The sequence below is a fragment of the Toxotes jaculatrix genome, chromosome 8, assembly GCF_017976425.1.
Source record: "Toxotes jaculatrix isolate fToxJac2 chromosome 8, fToxJac2.pri, whole genome shotgun sequence".
Lineage (NCBI taxonomy): Eukaryota > Metazoa > Chordata > Actinopteri > Toxotidae > Toxotes > Toxotes jaculatrix.
Window position 1 is genome coordinate 5,150,444 of NC_054401.1, and position 18,252 is coordinate 5,168,695.

The following is an 18,252-nucleotide window of genomic DNA, read 5'->3' on the forward strand; positions in this document are numbered from 1 at the left end:
TATTTTCCTATCTGTGCCAATTAAGCCAAGCCTTTTTTTCTCTCTCTCTGAGTCAGCTGCTAACAACTGAAAACCAAACATTAGTCACTGAAATGTACAGAGGGGGTGTCTGTGTTATTTCTTGTCCTGTTTACCCAGTAGGTAGGCCTGTCTGACCATGATATAAGGAAGTGGCAGCTTAACTTGTTCCACCTGATTTGGAATCCCTTTACGCTTTTAGGGACTGTTTTAGTTTCTGAAACAAAGGTTCACTTGTGACAGGTTTTTACGTCAAAGTTTTCAGTTTTTCAAATGAGGAAGCTTGTGTTTTATCTGTAGAGTTGACAAATGTGAGTTAAAAATTCAGTCCATTTATCCTTCAGTTTTGGTAAAATACATTTCTTTGATATTAATCAGTCAAGCCAAGAGTGAAGCACCACTGGACAAAGATTTACAATCACTTTGCTGCATGGCTTCAGTGATAAATAAAATGTAAAAAAAAAATACAGTGCTCTTAGCCAAAGTAAAAACATAAAATAGGTACCTCCAGTGAAAGAAAAGTAAAACTTAAACATGTTTAATATAAACTGAACCACTTGTTAATCTACATCTCTGCACCTGCTGACAAATGTTTCAATCCTGTCTGTGCTTTGCTTCCTATATTTCATAACCCTCACTTCCTACTGTTTAAATGAAAAAGATAAGACGAGCAGTGTATTTTACAGCTGGCCTCTCCTTCAGTGTATGCTGGGATAGCCTACAACCTGACAAGATCCTCACTAGGATTAAAAAAAAAGTCACATGTACAGATGAATGAAATATTATCTCTTTACTAATCAATAATCTGGTGTTTTCTGTTCCAGGCCAACATCCCGCATTGTTCTCAAGTGTTTCACACAACACGTCCTCTCTGCACCTCTGAGCTGAAATAATTAACTTATTTACCATGAGGGTGTGGTGCTGTTTTTAAAATAGGACACTATATCCCTAATGGTGTAATTAGCCCCAGTATCAGACAGCTACAACTGTGGATTTATGGGGCAAACAAAAAAGACACACCTAGACTAAAAGCTTCAGTTAAGACAGGCTGTAAAGGATGAGGTGGCCAGGACTGGCTCATATTAGGCTCTGGGAATATTTGTTTTGTCTCCTTTGTCTAAGACATACCTGGTTTAGTCCTGCAACAACCAAACCCAAACTCAAAAAACTGGAACTCTAATTAAAACGCCTCTGTGATTTGTGTCCTCTCCAGTGGTTCTGATAGGTGAATCTGGTGTAGGAAAGAGCAACCTGTTGTCCCGCTTCACCAAAAATGAGTTCAACCATGATACCCGCACAACCATCGGGGTGGAGTTCAGCACACGGACAGTGCAGCTCAGCGGCTTCACCATTAAGGCCCAGATCTGGGACACAGCCGGACTGGAGCGATACCGGGCCATCACTTCAGCGTGAGTGCCAAGACCCATCACAGCTTTTATACATATATTAGCATATACATGTGTGCTCATTCTCACATACACACACAAATGCATGTTTTATCTTTACCATATCTGTATGCCTGGGCCATGTGTCCTAAATCTTTGCTTTTTTGGCAGATTTTCAAGGCATTCCTGCAGTTGTTTTATGATTAAATGGGTTGTTAACTAATACTGAAGAGACCTAAATAAATGCTGTGCTAGAAGATAAACTTTTTAAAACTGAATCCCTTTTTAAACATGCACACATTTTAAACAGGCACACAAAAGACAGTTTTTTTCAGTCAGCACATTATGCTCCATTGTTGTTGAGCAACCTGTATGTCAGCATCTTAGGTGGTGCAGTTATCAGCCAAAACATACGCAGGGACAAGCACTGATCATCCCACATTACCTGAAAAACAACCAGCACATTCTCCTCTCCACTGCCAGTTTCTAACTGGCACACTTGGGTTTCAAAATCCCATTGGTGAGAGCAGATACGTTTATTTGAACACTCAGCCCTCAGCGGGTCTCTCTTCTATCTGAGGGTGCCCCTGATTCATTCTTTTTTTAATTAAACTAGGAGGATTAACAGTGTAGAGCCATGTCAATTTTATTTTTAAGACATGGAAAAAAAAATCCGAGGATATGCTACACTGCTGGATTAGCTCTTTTCTGACTCCTTGGCTTTTTGAGTAATTACTTACTGAATGGTATGCAAATTCCCACTCCCATGGAATTTCCCATTTGTGCTGTAACAAGCAGTTAAAACTATTAAAGTGGAATTAATTATACTTCTGGAAGAGTGGAGCAGAAATGTCATTGTGAAGGATGTATTGATTGGTTCATGACTTCAGAGCAATCATCAGTCATTAAAGTTTTTTTCAACTTACAGCAGGAGTAATTGCTTACTCTCAGTGAAGATGGACAGTGCTTAAAGCAACTACAATCTATATATATATATATATTTTATTTGTGATAGCATTGAATCGAATGACTTGGGGTTGCTGTAAGAGATAAACCAACAGAGCATTAGCACCTGACTGCAGCTCCTCTTATCTCTGCAGAGCTTTATGTCATCTTTCAGCACATTGTTTTGGCCCACATCTTTACTGTTTTGGTTCAGTATCACTGCTCTCATAGTGTTATTTTTGGCCACAGCAGCTGAAATTTCACTGTATGCTACCTGCCCAGCACCAAAGGGCAGACATACAAAGTTTGCATCTAGCTAGTCAGCATAGTGGATTCAAATATTTCCCTCAGGAGTTGGTAGAGACTTCAATTCACCGGATGGCCAAAATCATGACCCAAAAAATCAGTTATTCCAGGTATAAATGTGAATATGTCTGTTATGTCCATGACAAACACGTAAGACACCTAAATGTCACATAAGGACTTGCTGTAAAGTCAGTTTCCTCCAAACAGGTATTACAGAGGTGCTGTTGGAGCCCTGCTGGTCTATGACATCACCAAACACCTTACCTATGAGAGCGTGGAGCGATGGCTGAAGGAGCTATACGACCACGCAGACCCCCACATCGTGGTCATGCTGGTGGGCAACAAGACTGACCTGGAGTCAGAGAGAGCTGTGCCCACTGAGGAGGCCAAAGACTTTGCAGGTACAAAGTCAACAACAAAATCTCTGCATAGGAACTGTATGTTGACTGTTCATATTTACATGATGAAAACTGAATTTATGATTGTAGCAAATGGAAATTAGTCTGCTCACCAAAGTGTATTTATAGATTTTTCAGGGTAACAAAGTGACCATAAATTCTTATTTGTTGATTCTAATGGGTGATTAAAGATAAATTACGTGATGTTGTTATAGGACCCAGAAGATCAACAGTGAAATTCTGCAATTTCGGACAGTGTGACAGAAATAACTAACTTAGCTTATTTGTATTATCCAGAAAAGAAAGGCCTTTTGTTTCTGGAGACCTCGGCCTTGGAGTCAACTAATGTGGAAGCAGCATTTAACAATGTCCTAGCAGGTAATTCATTTTAATGTACTTAACTTTTTTCTCCTTAGGTAATAGCCACTTAGCAATTGTGGCTTCCTTTTAAGTTCCCATCATGAATGTCTTTGCCTTTCTGTCTCTCCTCTCCAAAAACTAAATTATGTGGACTGGATACACACTTTTCCCCACACACATGATGGGATAAGGCTCTACCTATGACTTTAATCACATATAGCCAGACCTTAATCTCCTCAACTCATGGAGGTTTGGAGAAAGTCCACGTCAGGAAAGGGTCAGAAAAACATGACCTAGTTTTTAGTTGGAAATGAACAACTTTAATGTGTTTATTTTGTTTGAAGGGGTTGCTGTCGTTTTCTTATCAATTTTTGTGCAGCTTCAACATCCATGTTGGATGGTAATATATGTCAATTTCTTACATTAGAGATTCACAGGAAGGTGAGCAGTAAGGAAGTGGTTCGAGGCTCCATCAGTGCTGTGTCCCTGAACAGCTCCAGAGCAGAAAACACAGAGGAGAATAAGCCCTGCTGCAGGAACATCTGATCACACCAACCTTCAGGAGCCCAAGGGCCTCGGAGTGGGTGACAGATGGGCTCCTCCTTCACCCACAACCCTGCGCTAGGGCTTGACAAGAGGCAGGCAACATGGCAACCGTGTGTGCCAAAATTAATGGTTCTGTCTTAAGAGATGCCACTTTGAAATGACTGATTTACAACTTGTAAAAGCTTTGTAGTGGCACAATGTATTCAAAGGATGACTGATAAATGTGAATGCTGCTGGAAGCCAGCATCTGTCTTTTAAGATTCCCTGCTGACCACGGAACATAGGTCAAAGATAAAACACCAAACTGTGTTACCTGTAAGATAATATATTTATAATCCATGCAGGAAATAAAAAAAAAAATCATGGCTTGTGTGATGTTTTCAAACTAAGTGACACAAGACTGTTTTATGTTGTCTTCAAATCAACAGTTTAGTTGGTGTCAGATATTTTATGTACTTGCTGTCATCGCTGTGCCTGTGTTCCAGCTGATGATCTGTGATGAGACTGAGTGCATTTCTGTTGACATAAAGGATTTATGGAGACAGTTAACCTGATGTGTGTTATTTGTGTCTTTCAATGAAAGAATTTTAAAGTAATTTAGAAATACCAGGTTAGTAATGTTCACCACCTTCGCAGCTGTTCAATTCAAGTGAAATTCTAGTTGTCAGTAACAACACCACAAAACTGAAAAACAATTTCCTGTGTTAACTCAAATCTCTGGGAAATATTCTGTTGTTTTATGAATCACAGTGTTAAAACATATTTGGCCACGGTCTGTTTCTGATCCAGGCCTCTCTCAAACTGTTTCATGTCAAAGGCTGAACTGCCTCGAGGATTGTAACCTTAGAGGAACGCCATAATGAGGTCTGAAAATTCTGGAGACCTCAGCATTAAAACATATGAATGAAGAGGCAAAGATGTAGAAAATGTTCTGAGAAACAGAAAAGAATTTTAGATGTAGAGTAGCAATTCCATCTGAAAGAATAAGTCAGAGGTGGGCAACCTTTTCGAGTGTGATATCTTCTTTTTTTTCTCTGCACGGGCTGAGATAATTAACTGGCCCAGTTAATGTTGCCTAACCCTGCCAGAATGATGCATGCAGTGAATGAGTGCACAGGCCTTGGGTGATATGACTAAAAATAAATAAATAAATAAGGCTTCCTTCCTTCCTTCATCAAATTTAATAACAGTAAAACCAAAGCAGCTGTCACTTTTATGGGAGGTTAGTGGATTACCTGATAAAGAAAGAGATGAACCAGTACTGGCCTTTAATTAAACACTGGATATCAGCTGGTCTGTGCTGTCCATGTCTGATATAAGGAAAGCTCCTCTCACACAAACCAATGGAAACAGTGTGTAAAAATCTCCAACTGCCAGATAGGTCGCTTGTCTATCCTACCTTACCCTCATATACAACCCATAGGAATGAATCAGTGGCAGGCGTACCAGACCTTTCTTAGCACTGTGCTTTTTTCTTACAGGACAGTGTTGTAAAAATAGTGAAATGATGTTTTACTGACATGTTTAGATGTTATTTCATTAAATGTTTAAAGGTGTTTCCGGGACTTTTCCACTTGGCCAAGTGTTTGATTGTGGGAAATACCAACTACTGCTCAATATCATGGATATCCTTACTGTTTAGACTATGTATTGTCATTTTGTTTTTACTCTGTAATCTATTTTAATTTATGGTACATTTCTGCTGTTTGGAGTAGGGAAGAACAGTTTCAAAGACTGTCATTCTTGCTAACTTGTTATTGATGTTCGGAAAGTACCAAATCCACACAAGTAACTTGTTAAACCCAAAACCAAACTTCCCTGTATTCATTGCAATTTTAACCATTTGGCCACCTGGACATCCTGAAACTAAGTCAAAAATAACCAAACATTGTCAGCTGTCAGTCTGCACTGGATAGCCTCTGTCCTGTTTTCTCTGTATCTTTGCTGTAAAGTATGCTATCTCAACAAAGACTTATTTAAACGCAGAATGCCTGCAAAATAAATTAACATAGTATTTCAACTTAAAATGGTAAAAATTTTCACCTAACCCTGGCACAAAGTATGTTCTTACAGGAGCTTTAGTACACAACCAGGAATGGTATCATAGATGAAAAAAAGACGTGTGATAGAAATCCATGGGAATCCCTGCAACTTAATTTGAAATCCACTAAACAAACTATATGTAAGTCAAGGTGAACTGCAGGTACTGTATCTACCATAGACTGTGTACCAGCAGTTCACCTTGAAATTATTTGCTGCAAAAGGACACAGAGGAAGAGGAAGGGAGATTTTATTAACCCTTGTTTTGTTGACGTTGGCTTTACTCCCTTCTTGTTTGGGATACCCAGCAATGCATGTGTAAAAATATGGAAATGGCCATAAAACATTATTACATATTAAATTTCATGTTTTGTACTGCTGCAACTAACAATTATTGCCATTATCAATTAATCTGGTGCCAGTAATCATCAAATCCTCATGTTTAAGGAGATGGAGGGAGCAAATATTTGCAAATATTTTTGCTGTTCGTAAAATAACTATTAGAAATCATCAAAACAGTTGCAGATCAATTCTCTGTTGTTCGACTAAACAATTTGTTGAGTTACTTAACAGTGCCCAGGTAACCCATAAATCCCAGGCTGAGCACTAGGCTTAAAATTGTCAGTATGACCTCTCTGACCTGGGGAGCTCTGTACTGTGTTATATCACTGTGTCTGTTACTGTTAGGCTGCGCTTACACGTGTTACAGCGAGACATCTGTGATACCACTGTTTGCCAGCCGGGCCTCCCTGCTGCTAACTAACCTGAGGCTTGATATTACCTGTTGTAGCTTGGAGCCGCAGACGTCATCCAAGTTAACGACCAGCGGACAAATCGTGAGCGACAGCGGGGCGGACCAATCACAGCAACGCCAGTGACAGGTGTCGATCAGCCATTGACCAGTAGGAGCGCAGAGGGGGCTGGGCAAAGGCGTTGACGTTACGTCGCAGCAACGGTAGTGGCAAGTGACAGACGTTGAGGAAGACGAGGCGAAAGTTTTTGTAGCTAGTTGTTTCTATCGGGATTTTTTTTTTATGGTTGATAACAACGGCAGCGTCGTGTTATTGTACTCTGACAGTAATTCAACGTTGTTGTCGTTTGAGTGAGAGTCACCCGCATCTTTCGTGTGAGGCTAAAGTGAACTGGAGGGGGGTGGTCGGTCGTTCGGTCTCGTAGCAGCTGAGTAGATAACACGCCAGAAGTTTGTTCGACTTGGAGTAAATTCGCCCGAAGAGGAGAAACTATGACCAACAGAGAAGACGAGTACGACTATCTTTTCAAAGGTGAGTCGCTGTTTATCCTCTAGCCCAGTTGGGCAGCTTAATGTCGACAACGATGTCGCTTCACCTGTGAGTGTCATTCGATGCCCGAGTTGTCAGAAGTGTTGACCGGCACCACCGACGACGAGATGTAAGGCGACATTTATCAGAGCTGGAGACGAAGGCACCTGCTGTGAGCTCTAACAAGTGTGACTGTTGTTGAGTTGAGACTTTAGTCACTAAAATGGCCTTATAACCGTTTCAGCCGAATGTTTGCATCATTAGCAGGCAGCTTATAAGGTCTCTCATGTATCGCGTTAAGCAGCATAGATGCTGAAGACTCATTATCTTGCAGGCCGATGATGCAATCATCTTGGGATGCGGCGTTGGTCAACATGGGGTCATAAACTGTGACCGGACGGCAAATCAAAAAAATAAATAAATAGAGATTTCCTTACTGAGGAAGTAAAGTTTGGTCCGTCAGTTTTATGCCTGAGGACTAAACGGTTCACTGAAAATCACCTGTGGTAGAAGCCTGAATGTACATACAGGTCTTAGCACTTGGACAAATCCACCTCCCCGTTTATCAGAAGCTAACACAACAGTTAAACCACTTTCACTCTAATATTAGAAGTTATTGAGATGCTGTAGCAGCCAGTTTAGGGGGAAATGGTTAGCCCATTTGTCAACAGAAAAATAATCAGCAACTGTTTTTACTATTTTACATTTTATTAGATATAAGTAGTGAAAGAAATCCAAATATTAATATATTTTATATTTATTATATATTCTGACTCCAGCCTCTTAAATGAGAGGGTTTCCTGCTCGTCTCTGTCACAAATCATTATAAACAAAATATTTTAGGGTATTTGAACTTTTGGTCGAACAAAGCAAGACACCTGTAGATGCCACGCTCAGATCTGCCATTTTATTTAATTGTTTAAACAAAATCAGATAAAGCAATGATGAAAATAATCTTTAGTCACAGCCCTATAAATGAGAAACATGTATACATATTAGAAAGCTTGTCTGGTGACCAGATAATTTTAAGCAGCAGCACAATATACTGAAACTCTATCCCACAAAGTGTCATCGGGTACCAAAGATAGTGCTGTGGGGGGAAGAAAGTGACTATTCCAATATGGCTTTTTGGCACAAACAGTACTTAATAGTTGTACCTTGTCATAAGCAAGGGGAAATGAAGTGCTCATGGTCTGTTCAAATACAGAAAACTAAACAAGCATGTGTTGTCAAACTGGAAATACCTGCATGAAAAGTGTGTGTGTGTGTGTGTGTGTGGCCACAGAGCAGCTCTGTCCCAGAGCATAGACAAGATGAGATTTGCTCACACACTTGGATAAAATGACATGGGTTCTGGTGACCAAATATCAGATTTATCTGAATCATGTGCAGCGGTGCAAGGGCACTGATAAGGTATCGCCTGCCATTCGGTCTTTCGCTTAAACCAGGAAAGAGCTCACGTTACTGTTTTGGCTGTCCTTTGTTCCTACAACCTCCTTTTGTCCCTTGCTGTTGGACAGCATGAGTCAAGTTGGGTGAGCTCTCAGTGAGTCATGAACCTTTCCCTATTGATGGAGACATCAGCACTGGAAGTCATGCTGCTGCTCTGCTGAAGCAATTCCTCTCTCCCTTAGTGATGTGTATGAGCCTTAGTGCTGGGTATTTTTAGAAACTTTTCAGTGCCATGTTACCTGCCTCACCCATGCTCCTTGCAAGGCATCTCTTTTTTTAATTAAACACCCAAATGAGTAAATTATGTCAGAGCCGTCTTTCAGTGAATATATAAATGTTTTTTTTTATTTTTTGAATTTCTTTGACGCATTTAAAACCATTAAATCAGCACTGATAAGAAAATAATTATCCCACTTTAATAGAAGGTATCTCTTTTAGAGCACCTGCCTTAGTCATATACACTGCTTTAATTTCACGAAAAAGGAAATGATGAAATAAGACATAGGATGGTGATCTTTTATTCCATTTATAGGGATTCGGGAGATATCAATACATGAATTAATCTCCCTGAACAAATAGACTCAGACTAGGAATTGGTTTCATTCCTACAACCAGGCAGTCGTAGGCTTGGCCACATTACTGGGTGCAGGGTTGTATGATATAATAGAGAGGTGTCATATCTTTTTAGCTGAAGAATGCACACCTAACAATAGGTTTAGTGAATGGGTGTGTAGTGCAGCCGTGATATTACCTGTCTGATGGCAGAGGACCTAGAAATGGTTGCATAATGATTTTTGTCCTCCGCCCAAGATCTTTTGTGTTGGACAAAATGGAGAATGATAGTGTTGTCCTTTTGGTGTGTAGGAGAGCCACACTGTTGGGATTTTAAATCCCTATGTGCTCCTCCTATTTTGATTATTTCACAGTCTAAGTTAAGCCAGGTCGTAATGTGGACAGGTTTCTGCTTGTGTCTGTTACACCGTAGTAACACTGATAAACTTTAATACACACAGTTTCCTAAGAGAAATAGCAGCATTGCTTAAATGCATGTGTAGACACAGTGGTTGGTTTGTTAATGCAGTTTCAACATTCCATAAGAAGTTCCTATTTCTTAATGTCAGGGTGGCGTGCTGGTGTCGAGTCGGTGCGGTGGGTTCCTTTTGATAGACTGACTCACCTGACAGTTGTGGAAGTGGTTTTCTGGCAAACGCTCCCCCTCCCCAGAACAATTTTGGAAAAGACCCAGTGGAAGAAGAGACACAGAATTAAAGGCTTTGTTTATATAGTCCTGGTTATGCACTAAGCATTAAAGGTATTCATTTACCTCTCTCACCCCTGTGTTAATAAAAACCCAACTGAAGTTTGTATGTAGACCTACACATGGTGTTTTTACAAGTGTAGTCATTGTGAGGGATGTTAGCAGATTTGATAGATTTGCATGCTTTGTTTGGGAAAAGTAAAATGGTGGCTGTATTAACTAAATCAGTTTGGGAGGGTTTATGTATAACCACAGGGCTGGCTGCATTTTGTGTTGATCATTTCCACAAACTACAGCAGAGTTTTGTTAAGACTAGAGCGAGTGGGTTTTAGGAGTTGATATCTAAACATTTATATATGGCTTTTAGCAGCAGGCAACAGCTGGACAATTCACTTGTACCTGTTTATTTATGCGTACATGTCTTATAATCTATGTCTCACTTCTCCTTGTGGTCAAAACATTTTTCTTTAACTGATTTTCTGCCCTTCAGTCAAATTCTGTCATGACTGAACTGCATTAGGTAGCTGAAATCTGCAGCAGCTCACTGGTTTCACCTGGATTCATGTGCTTAGTCTGCATGTATTTCTTGAAAAGAGCAGGTGGTTTTAATATTTTGTGTACTCAGTGGGAGTCCCCGGAGTTTCTGCTCTGCCCTTGCTGGGAGCCACACATTGATGAGGCAGGCTATCTAACAGAAATGAGAATCAAATTTAATTTAAAAAAGTCAACCCGTCTCGTTCAGTGTAACTTCTTTGTGGTGAACTGTTACACCAAAGGTGTGCTGTGAATTTCCCTTTACAGCTGCTGCCAAAAATTATGCTGTGCTGCTCAAACACTCTCATGAAATATCAAATTATACACTACTTTAGTCTCCATGTATATTTTTCATTCTCCATGTACACGTTGAATATAAGACTCAGTTGTACCAGTAAGTCAAACCAAAATGTCCAAAAACATTGCTTGCAGGCAGAGTTTAAAATGTGACTGTGCTGTAGATTGTTCCTCTTTCTTTGTCTGAAATTCCTGTTTTGTACCTGTAGTGGTTTTGATCGGAGATTCAGGTGTAGGTAAGAGTAACCTGCTGTCACGCTTCACCCGGAATGAGTTCAACCTGGAGAGCAAGAGCACCATCGGGGTGGAGTTTGCCACACGCAGCATCCAGGTAGAAGGCAAGACCGTCAAGGCTCAGATCTGGGACACAGCTGGACAGGAGCGATACCGAGCTATCACTTCTGCGTGAGTACAAGGGAGCAAATCATCAAAGCCACTTCCTCACCTACCCAGAGATATCCACGTCACATAAGTACATGTTTAGTTGCAGAAAATAGTGGTTTCTTTTTAATTAAATCCAGCACACTCATAGATCCACATACATATGCATCAGTTCAAGCAAGCGTGTTATCAGTACTGAGCCATATTGCATGTTTGTCTTTTTTTTTTGGGTCAAAAATGTCATTCACAGTCACATGAAGTTTGGCTGTATTATAAAATGTTGGCATTGTTGCAGATAGAGCTCTATCATTCCTAAAATAGCAAGAAAGAGCTCATAGGAAGCGATTTAAACTACAAAATGCACCCTGGGGCAGGAAGTGTTTTGTTAATCATAGCTTCCTCCTCATCTCTTTGTCAAGTTCCCTTCCCAACGTTCATCTTTTTGTGAGTTGTCTTCCTTGATGCAGCCGCCACTGAGGCACTGGCATGTGCTGTGTCAAGCCCCCTCAGGCACTGAGGAAGCAGAAAGCGAGTGCAGCCAATCTTCAAATTAAAATGAGCAACGTCAGTCAGTGTTTATTTGTGTTATGACCTTTGTGTGCAGTTGTTTTAGCTTCACAGTTTGATTTTGCATGTTTCTCTGATCGGACTTTCTTGTGCTTCAGAGCTGGCTGAGCCCATGTGACACACCCACAAAGATTCCTGATATCAACAGGCTGTAACAAGAACAAACTGATACTCCAGTTTATAGTTTGTTCATCTCCTCTTATGTTGTCCAGGTACTACCGTGGCGCAGTTGGAGCTCTCTTGGTTTATGACATTGCCAAGCACCTGACATATGAAAATGCTGAACGCTGGCTGAAGGAGCTGCAGGACCATGCAGACAGCAACATAGTCATCATGCTAGTGGGAAACAAAAGCGATCTACGCCACCTAAGGGCAGTGCCCACAGATGAGGCCAAGGCCTTTGCAGGTATTGTGACTGTGCAACTTTGTGGGAGCACATATAGCGTGTAGCCTGTATTGACCTGTGAGGTTCTAGGACTCTGCCTCATTAAATTATTGTCAGGTTAAAGCTGTGATAATGAGCATATGAGGTGAACTGGCCCCTAGCTGCTTTAATGAGGTCCTTAAGTACATTATAACATATTATTTGTGTTGTTGACAGTGAATTTAATTAATGTTTCTACTTGTGTCTTAACTTTTCCCTCACTTTAGTTTGTGCTGCTTTTTAAAAGTTGTAACACTGCCAGTCTCAAGGCACTGATTTCCGCTGGGAACACCCATATTGGAAATGTTTGCATTGTGATAGTGTAAGGCATTTTGCGTTAATGTGTCCACTAAATGGCATATGTCCTTGGCTTGAAAGTGTTTGAGTACATATAAGAAGGCACACCATTAGGTAAAAAAGGGCTTGATTTAAATTAATTTAACTTTCATTTATCTCTCCCCTTTGAGAATTTCAAGACTTTATTTCAGAGCAGGTTTATTTTTTACAGGGTGCCTTTCAATAATTTTGCCAACCTTTCGACACTAACTATTTTACAGTGGTTGGGCCACATGTTTACGCCTTGACCTTCAGTTTATTGGCTTGTGTCTGATTCAGTGTTGCACCTGCTTTGAATGGTAAATGACTTCTGGAGGGCTGTAAGAGAGTCAAATGCTTGTGTCTTGTTGATCCATATGAAAGCAAAGAAAGTCATTGTTGCTTTATCCATAATGTTTTCACCAGTTGGCGCCTTCTGTTTGTACTGATTTGTTTTTCCGAGACCACTGACCTAATTTATGATGCAAATTTACATAAAGACCAGGTAGTGGACACACCGATGCAAAGTGTGGGAGAATGCCACGTGATAAGGGTTCTCCCCAAAGAACACAAGTCACAATGGAGCAGTCTCCTCACCTGTGAAAGTAATAATCTAATGAAATTTAATTCTTATTCATAAGCTCTTTTATACCTAAAATACACAGATTAAAATGGAATGCAATGGAACAAATAGAAAAAAAGAAAAGGACAGATTGTTTTTGATTTGTTCTGAAACAAGTGGTCCATTCACCAATGGTACAATTGACATATTAATTTACATGATTGATCTGCTCTCAGTTTCTATAATGAATTTATCTGTCAAGCCTGCAACTAACGATTATATTCATTAACAGTTAACCTGCTAATGATTATTATTATTTTATTGACTAAACGTTGGTGATCTATACAGGATCAGAAAAGTGGCCATTACAATTTCCTACAGTCCTAGGTGAGGTTGTCAAATGTTTAGTTTTCTGCTTGAAAACTGACTTAATCAGCTATCAAAATAATTGCAGATTAATTTTCTATTGACTGCCAATAGACACATGCGGGTGTTTTGGGTTGTTTTTCAGCATAGAAAATAAAAATAAACTAAAAAATACCTTTGGCTTTTTGCTACGAGTTTTGTCCTTACTGTTTGTTATAGGCCTTTTTCACAGAAGACATTTTGAATTGTCACGGTAAGAAAAGCACAGGTGTAAATAATAAAATTAATGATGCCTGTCATGGCTTACAGGGACATTTGAATTAAAAGTCATCATTAACAGTAACACCTGAGATTTTCCTGCTATGACAAGATAAAATGTCTGATGTGAAAAGGACCTATTTTATACAGTAAACAGGACAAGTAATTATTTGTAGAAAATTGACAGATTAATTGTTCCTTAGTCTATTTAATACAGTGGTTTAATCTTTTTTTAATGGAATATGTATTTCCTTGGGATATGTATTCTTTACAGAGCAGACCAGTTAGCTGTTATACAACCCAATAAAAATTTCTGTAATTACAAAGCAGTCCCCTTTTTCTGGGGAGAACCCTGAGGTGAGTGCATGATGTAGAAGAAATCAAATCCTAAATCAGTGCAATGCCATGTTTTGAAAGTTAATAATAATGAAGGCCTATAATAATTAATATTGGGACTATGTTAATTTTTGCTTTACAGAGAAGCATGGCTTGTCTTTCCTGGAGACATCAGCATTAGACTCATCTAATGTGGAGCTGGCTTTTCAAACTATTCTCACAGGTGAATTTCCCATTTTTGTGCATTTCTTTTTGTGTTTATATCAGATGACAGAATGAAAATGCATTTGATCCCGAATGGCACTAATGTCTAAAGCCCCTAAAACCATTTAATGTTAATGTTTTATATAAACAGTGTATTGATTTGCGTTGCATTTCCATTCACTTTGATCTACGTAACAACACCTATCTTGTGCCACTAGATGGCAGCAAAATCCATCAAATCACTCCATCCATCGCTTATGTGCAGTTGGTAGCAAGAGTGCCCCCTCAATTTTTTTTTTAAGGTCAAAAATGTGAGTAATTGGCACACTGAAAAACCACTCAGCCAATCAGTCCTGGGGAAAGCTGCTATGAAGACGGACAATCACCAGAAAACCACCAAGAACTGGTCTTTGTTTGTGGTCACAAATCTCCCTTTGACCCACTGTACCAGATGCATCCGACTGTTCAAGAAAGAAATTCTGATATCGGTTCACAGATGTGGCTTCCCCAGGGGGCATATAGCCACACTAACAATCGTGTTTGATGTTGGAGATTTGGTAACACGGAGAAAAAAGCCATTGTTGTGACTGTCCACCCCTGGAGTGCCTAAAGAGACAATCCAACAGTGAGTGGCGCTTCCACTTCAGTTGGTCGGGGGGCTATCAGTCTGCAAGTATGTGCCACTTGCTGTTTGTATTCAGCTTCTGCTCCACGTTCAGTTCCCCTCTGCCTCTGCTTTAGCCATTCTGCCCACACCAAGGCTTTATCAGTAATTTCTGATTTATACAAACTTCAAATCAGCAAGCCCCATTGAGCTAACGTTGCTAATTAGCTCATTAAGGGAGGAGAAGACAGGAAGTTAGCAGTGCATTAGCAGGCCAGTAAGAACTGAACTTTAGACCTAGTGGAGCAGAGAAGACGTCACATGTAGGTATCAGCAGCAGACAGATTGTCAGGTCAGAAAGTGCCATCATATTGTGTTAGTGTGTATACAGCCACAACAGCAGGTGCTGTGTTGGATCTATAGTAATGAGGCATAGTTTCACCACCTGACATGTCACATCACAGCCAGCCAGGAGTCTTGTTTTGCTTTAAGCCTCCTTGATTCATAGGCGGTTTTAATTTCAGCAGTTACGTTCCACATCTAGTTTAGAGTTAAAGTGGCTTCATGCAATAAAGTCAGATCAGTGTTTGCGCTCTTCTCGTGAGTCGATCATTTGACCGCCCCAGTGGCGTCTAAGCTAAACTTTAGGTTCAGGCATATATTGAATTGTTGAAGGAGCTGGTGATGAAGGATGAACAATAAAAAAAAAAGCTACACTGAAGTTCACTTGTGTGTTTGAACAGCTATTGTCTGCTGAATATGGTTTACTGTATTTTCTGATCACCAGCTTTTTGCATGCAGGGTCACAGAAGCAAGTCACAGACCCATAATGTACTATATTTATTTAGTTACTGCAATTTTAATGTTAAATGTATTGCATCTTCAGCTCTGGGGAATGCCTCAAATGAAACTGGGTACTGCCACATGACATAACGATGCCAGTTTTGTATGGAAAGAATCCTGCACTGCTGCCAGGAGTCTGGATAGAACAGTTGTTGTTCAGTTTTGCCATGCTGTTTGTCCTTATCACAATATGTCCCACTGTTGGCTGGATTTATAGGCATCTACACATAACTCGTTCCCTTTCACCCCTCTCTCCATCACAGCTATCTACAACATTGTGTCACAGAGGCAGATGTCAGGGCGAAGCGACTCCGACTTCTCACCAGCCTCCAACGTAGTGCCCATCACGGTTGAGCCCACCCAAAGCTCAGCCAATAAGGGTGTCTGCTGCCAGTCCAACTGAGACCTTATCTCTGACCTCCTCCTTCACCTCCAGGCAAATGGAGAAACAACCAGAAAGACAAACAAACACAGACAGATAGGCAGGGAAAATGGAGAGGCAGGTAGAAATAACCATTTCACAGAGGAACTTTTTAACTGGGGTTGATTTGTCTAATTGATTTGTCTGGTTAAGAAAACTTAATACAGTATGAAGAAGGGGACCAGTGAAGGAGGGATAGGAAAGAAGTTTAGATAAGCAGACGGGGGGGTTATGTTGTGAGGGAGGTGCACCATACCCAGCGTGTGCTTTGAAAGAGGTACATGATCAGAATTGATTCACAATCTAATGAAAATTTTAACACATTGTAGGGTCCCTTTTGTGTCTCATCATGATTTCTGTCTTTGCAAACTGTCCTCCCTTTGAAAGCTTTATTTTATAAGCCAGTAAATTCTTTCCTTCGGTTTCCCACTGCCAGGATATTGGGCAATAAAAATCCACATCCAGTACACTGAACTGCAACCCTTCTGTCACCACTGTCATTCCCATTTTCCAAAATGTATAATATTTAGACAGTAATGTCCCAGGTGATATTTATTGAACACTAGATTAAGGTCTTGTTTGGCCAGAGGGTTTGCAGTTTAACACTGGTTGGTTTAGATTTTCCACTATGAATTCTTCACAGCAAAGGGAGCTCTCTTGCTTTTGGTGGTTTTGCTTTTGCCCACAATCATATCTCTGTTGGAGACGCTTGTAAAGGCAACTATCCCTCGCTAATGGAGGAGCAAGGGCTTCAAGTCATTTTTCCTAAACTTGCAGGCTGGAATTTGGTCGAAGTTGGGTGGTTAAAGTTTTATTCCACCATGCCACTTAGAGCACTAACATCTCTCCCTAACAGTGACGTGTAATTTCTCTTTGATTGCCTTTGATCTTTGTTTGGAAGGCTTTCCTGCTCTGTGCACACTTTGTACTCTACAGATGAGTCATGCTCTTGCAAGCTTTGTACAGCGTTAACTCTAAATGAGATGGGATAGCTGCATCACTAGTGGATATGTTAACTGCCTCACATGTCGGTGGGATAGCAGTATTGGCTCTGTTGATGACTGTTTCACCCCTGCTCTGAACCTTTTGGGTGTAGTTGGAGAGATTAGGGAGATTGGTTTAAATGCATGGACAACTCTGTACTCCTGCTCCTGCTGCCTGCTAGCTGGAATGGATGGATGGATGGATAGTGTTTCAGGGGATGAGGTAGTGAGGGCATTCAGCCCTGCCCTGCTCCTGTGATCTCTGATGTACCCGAGATGGCTTGTTTTACTGTAAGTGAAATCCTCCACTGCCTGCTCACCTACTCCTTTCTGTCTCTCTCTCTCTCTACACTGTATGTAACTGGAACAGGACTCTGCCTTCTGGGATCTCCCTGAGGTCTGCCCTCGCTCTCACTTCTCTTTATTTCCTGTTGAGGGGGCGGGGGTCGGATCCAGGAGCCAGGATTGGGTCTGTTAGTATCTAATAGTTTAATAGATGAGGAAAAGGAGAAAGGATAGGATTGTTAGGAGGGGCTTGATTAAATCCAAAGGTTATACACACAGATGGCGTTTATCCTGCTGATGTGTTTCCACATCAGCACTGACTTCTGTTGACTTAACAGGTCTTGAACTGGATGGTGTAGGTTAGGGCTTTTTAAACATTTATTCTAATGTATGTATATTTGGACTGCAAATGTATAAATAAATTTCATTTGTTATAGCCTGCCTCTTCTTGGCTCTTTTCAAGATGTTTTAAAACAATAAAGGGTGCAAGTAGCTGGCTTCCTCATTAGCGAATCTGGTAGAAGGGCAGAATTAATTGAGTGAGTCGTGATTTTGGTTACCATGATTGCTAATCACGGAATATTGACATGGCTATATTATATAATTTAATTCCGAATGTCCACCGTAATTCAGTAACAAGATATTTGCAAAGTGCTGTAAAATGATAGTGTTCCTCTGATCACTGAAATTAAAATATGAATAGTCATTATCATCAAAGGATCAATTTAGCCATAAGAACTCCCCCTTCAAACAAAAAAACACAATTGGTTTCAATTGGAGATCATTTCATTTTTGTTTTATTAGAAACATTTACAATACATCTTGAATCTTGGAAAAATAACAAAGAACCAGAACTAACATGGCGCAGATACAATAATAATAAT

The 18,252-nt window shown here is 40.3% G+C and overlaps 2 protein-coding genes across 2 annotated transcripts in view; both read left to right on the forward strand.

Annotated features, from left to right (window-relative positions):
• The window catches only part of rab25b (RAB25, member RAS oncogene family b), a 48,963-nt gene extending 44,583 nt beyond the window's left edge, over positions 1-4,380 (forward strand). Inside the window, exons 2-5 of the mRNA XM_041045183.1 lie at positions 1,232-1,427; positions 2,862-3,055; positions 3,350-3,430; positions 3,840-4,380. Of these exons, the coding sequence (XP_040901117.1) occupies positions 1,232-1,427; positions 2,862-3,055; positions 3,350-3,430; positions 3,840-3,958 (590 nt within the window). The 3' untranslated portion in view covers positions 3,959-4,380. The remainder of the gene's footprint in view (positions 1-1,231; positions 1,428-2,861; positions 3,056-3,349; positions 3,431-3,839) is intronic.
• Positions 4,381-6,946: 2,566 nt separating this feature from the next.
• On the forward strand, positions 6,947-17,804 carry rab11al (RAB11a, member RAS oncogene family, like). Its single transcript, XM_041044878.1, has 5 exons — positions 6,947-7,281; positions 11,029-11,224; positions 11,980-12,173; positions 14,171-14,251; positions 15,943-17,804. The coding sequence occupies exons 1-5, from the start codon at positions 7,242-7,244 to the stop codon at positions 16,080-16,082; spliced, it is 651 nt and encodes a 216-aa protein (XP_040900812.1). The 5' UTR covers positions 6,947-7,241; the 3' UTR covers positions 16,083-17,804.
• Positions 17,805-18,252: the final 448 nt, after the last annotated feature.

Bases quoted from the DNA above. Each gene is read 5' to 3' on its own strand.
- rab11al (XM_041044878.1), top strand. From the start codon at position 7,242: ATGACCAACAGAGAAGACGAGTACGACTATCTTTTCAAAG. The intron at 11,225-11,979 runs GTGAGTACAAGG...TATGTTGTCCAG, and splicing joins TACCGAGCTATCACTTCTGC to GTACTACCGTGGCGCAGTTG. The intron at 14,252-15,942 runs GTGAATTTCCCA...TCTCCATCACAG, and splicing joins TTTTCAAACTATTCTCACAG to CTATCTACAACATTGTGTCA.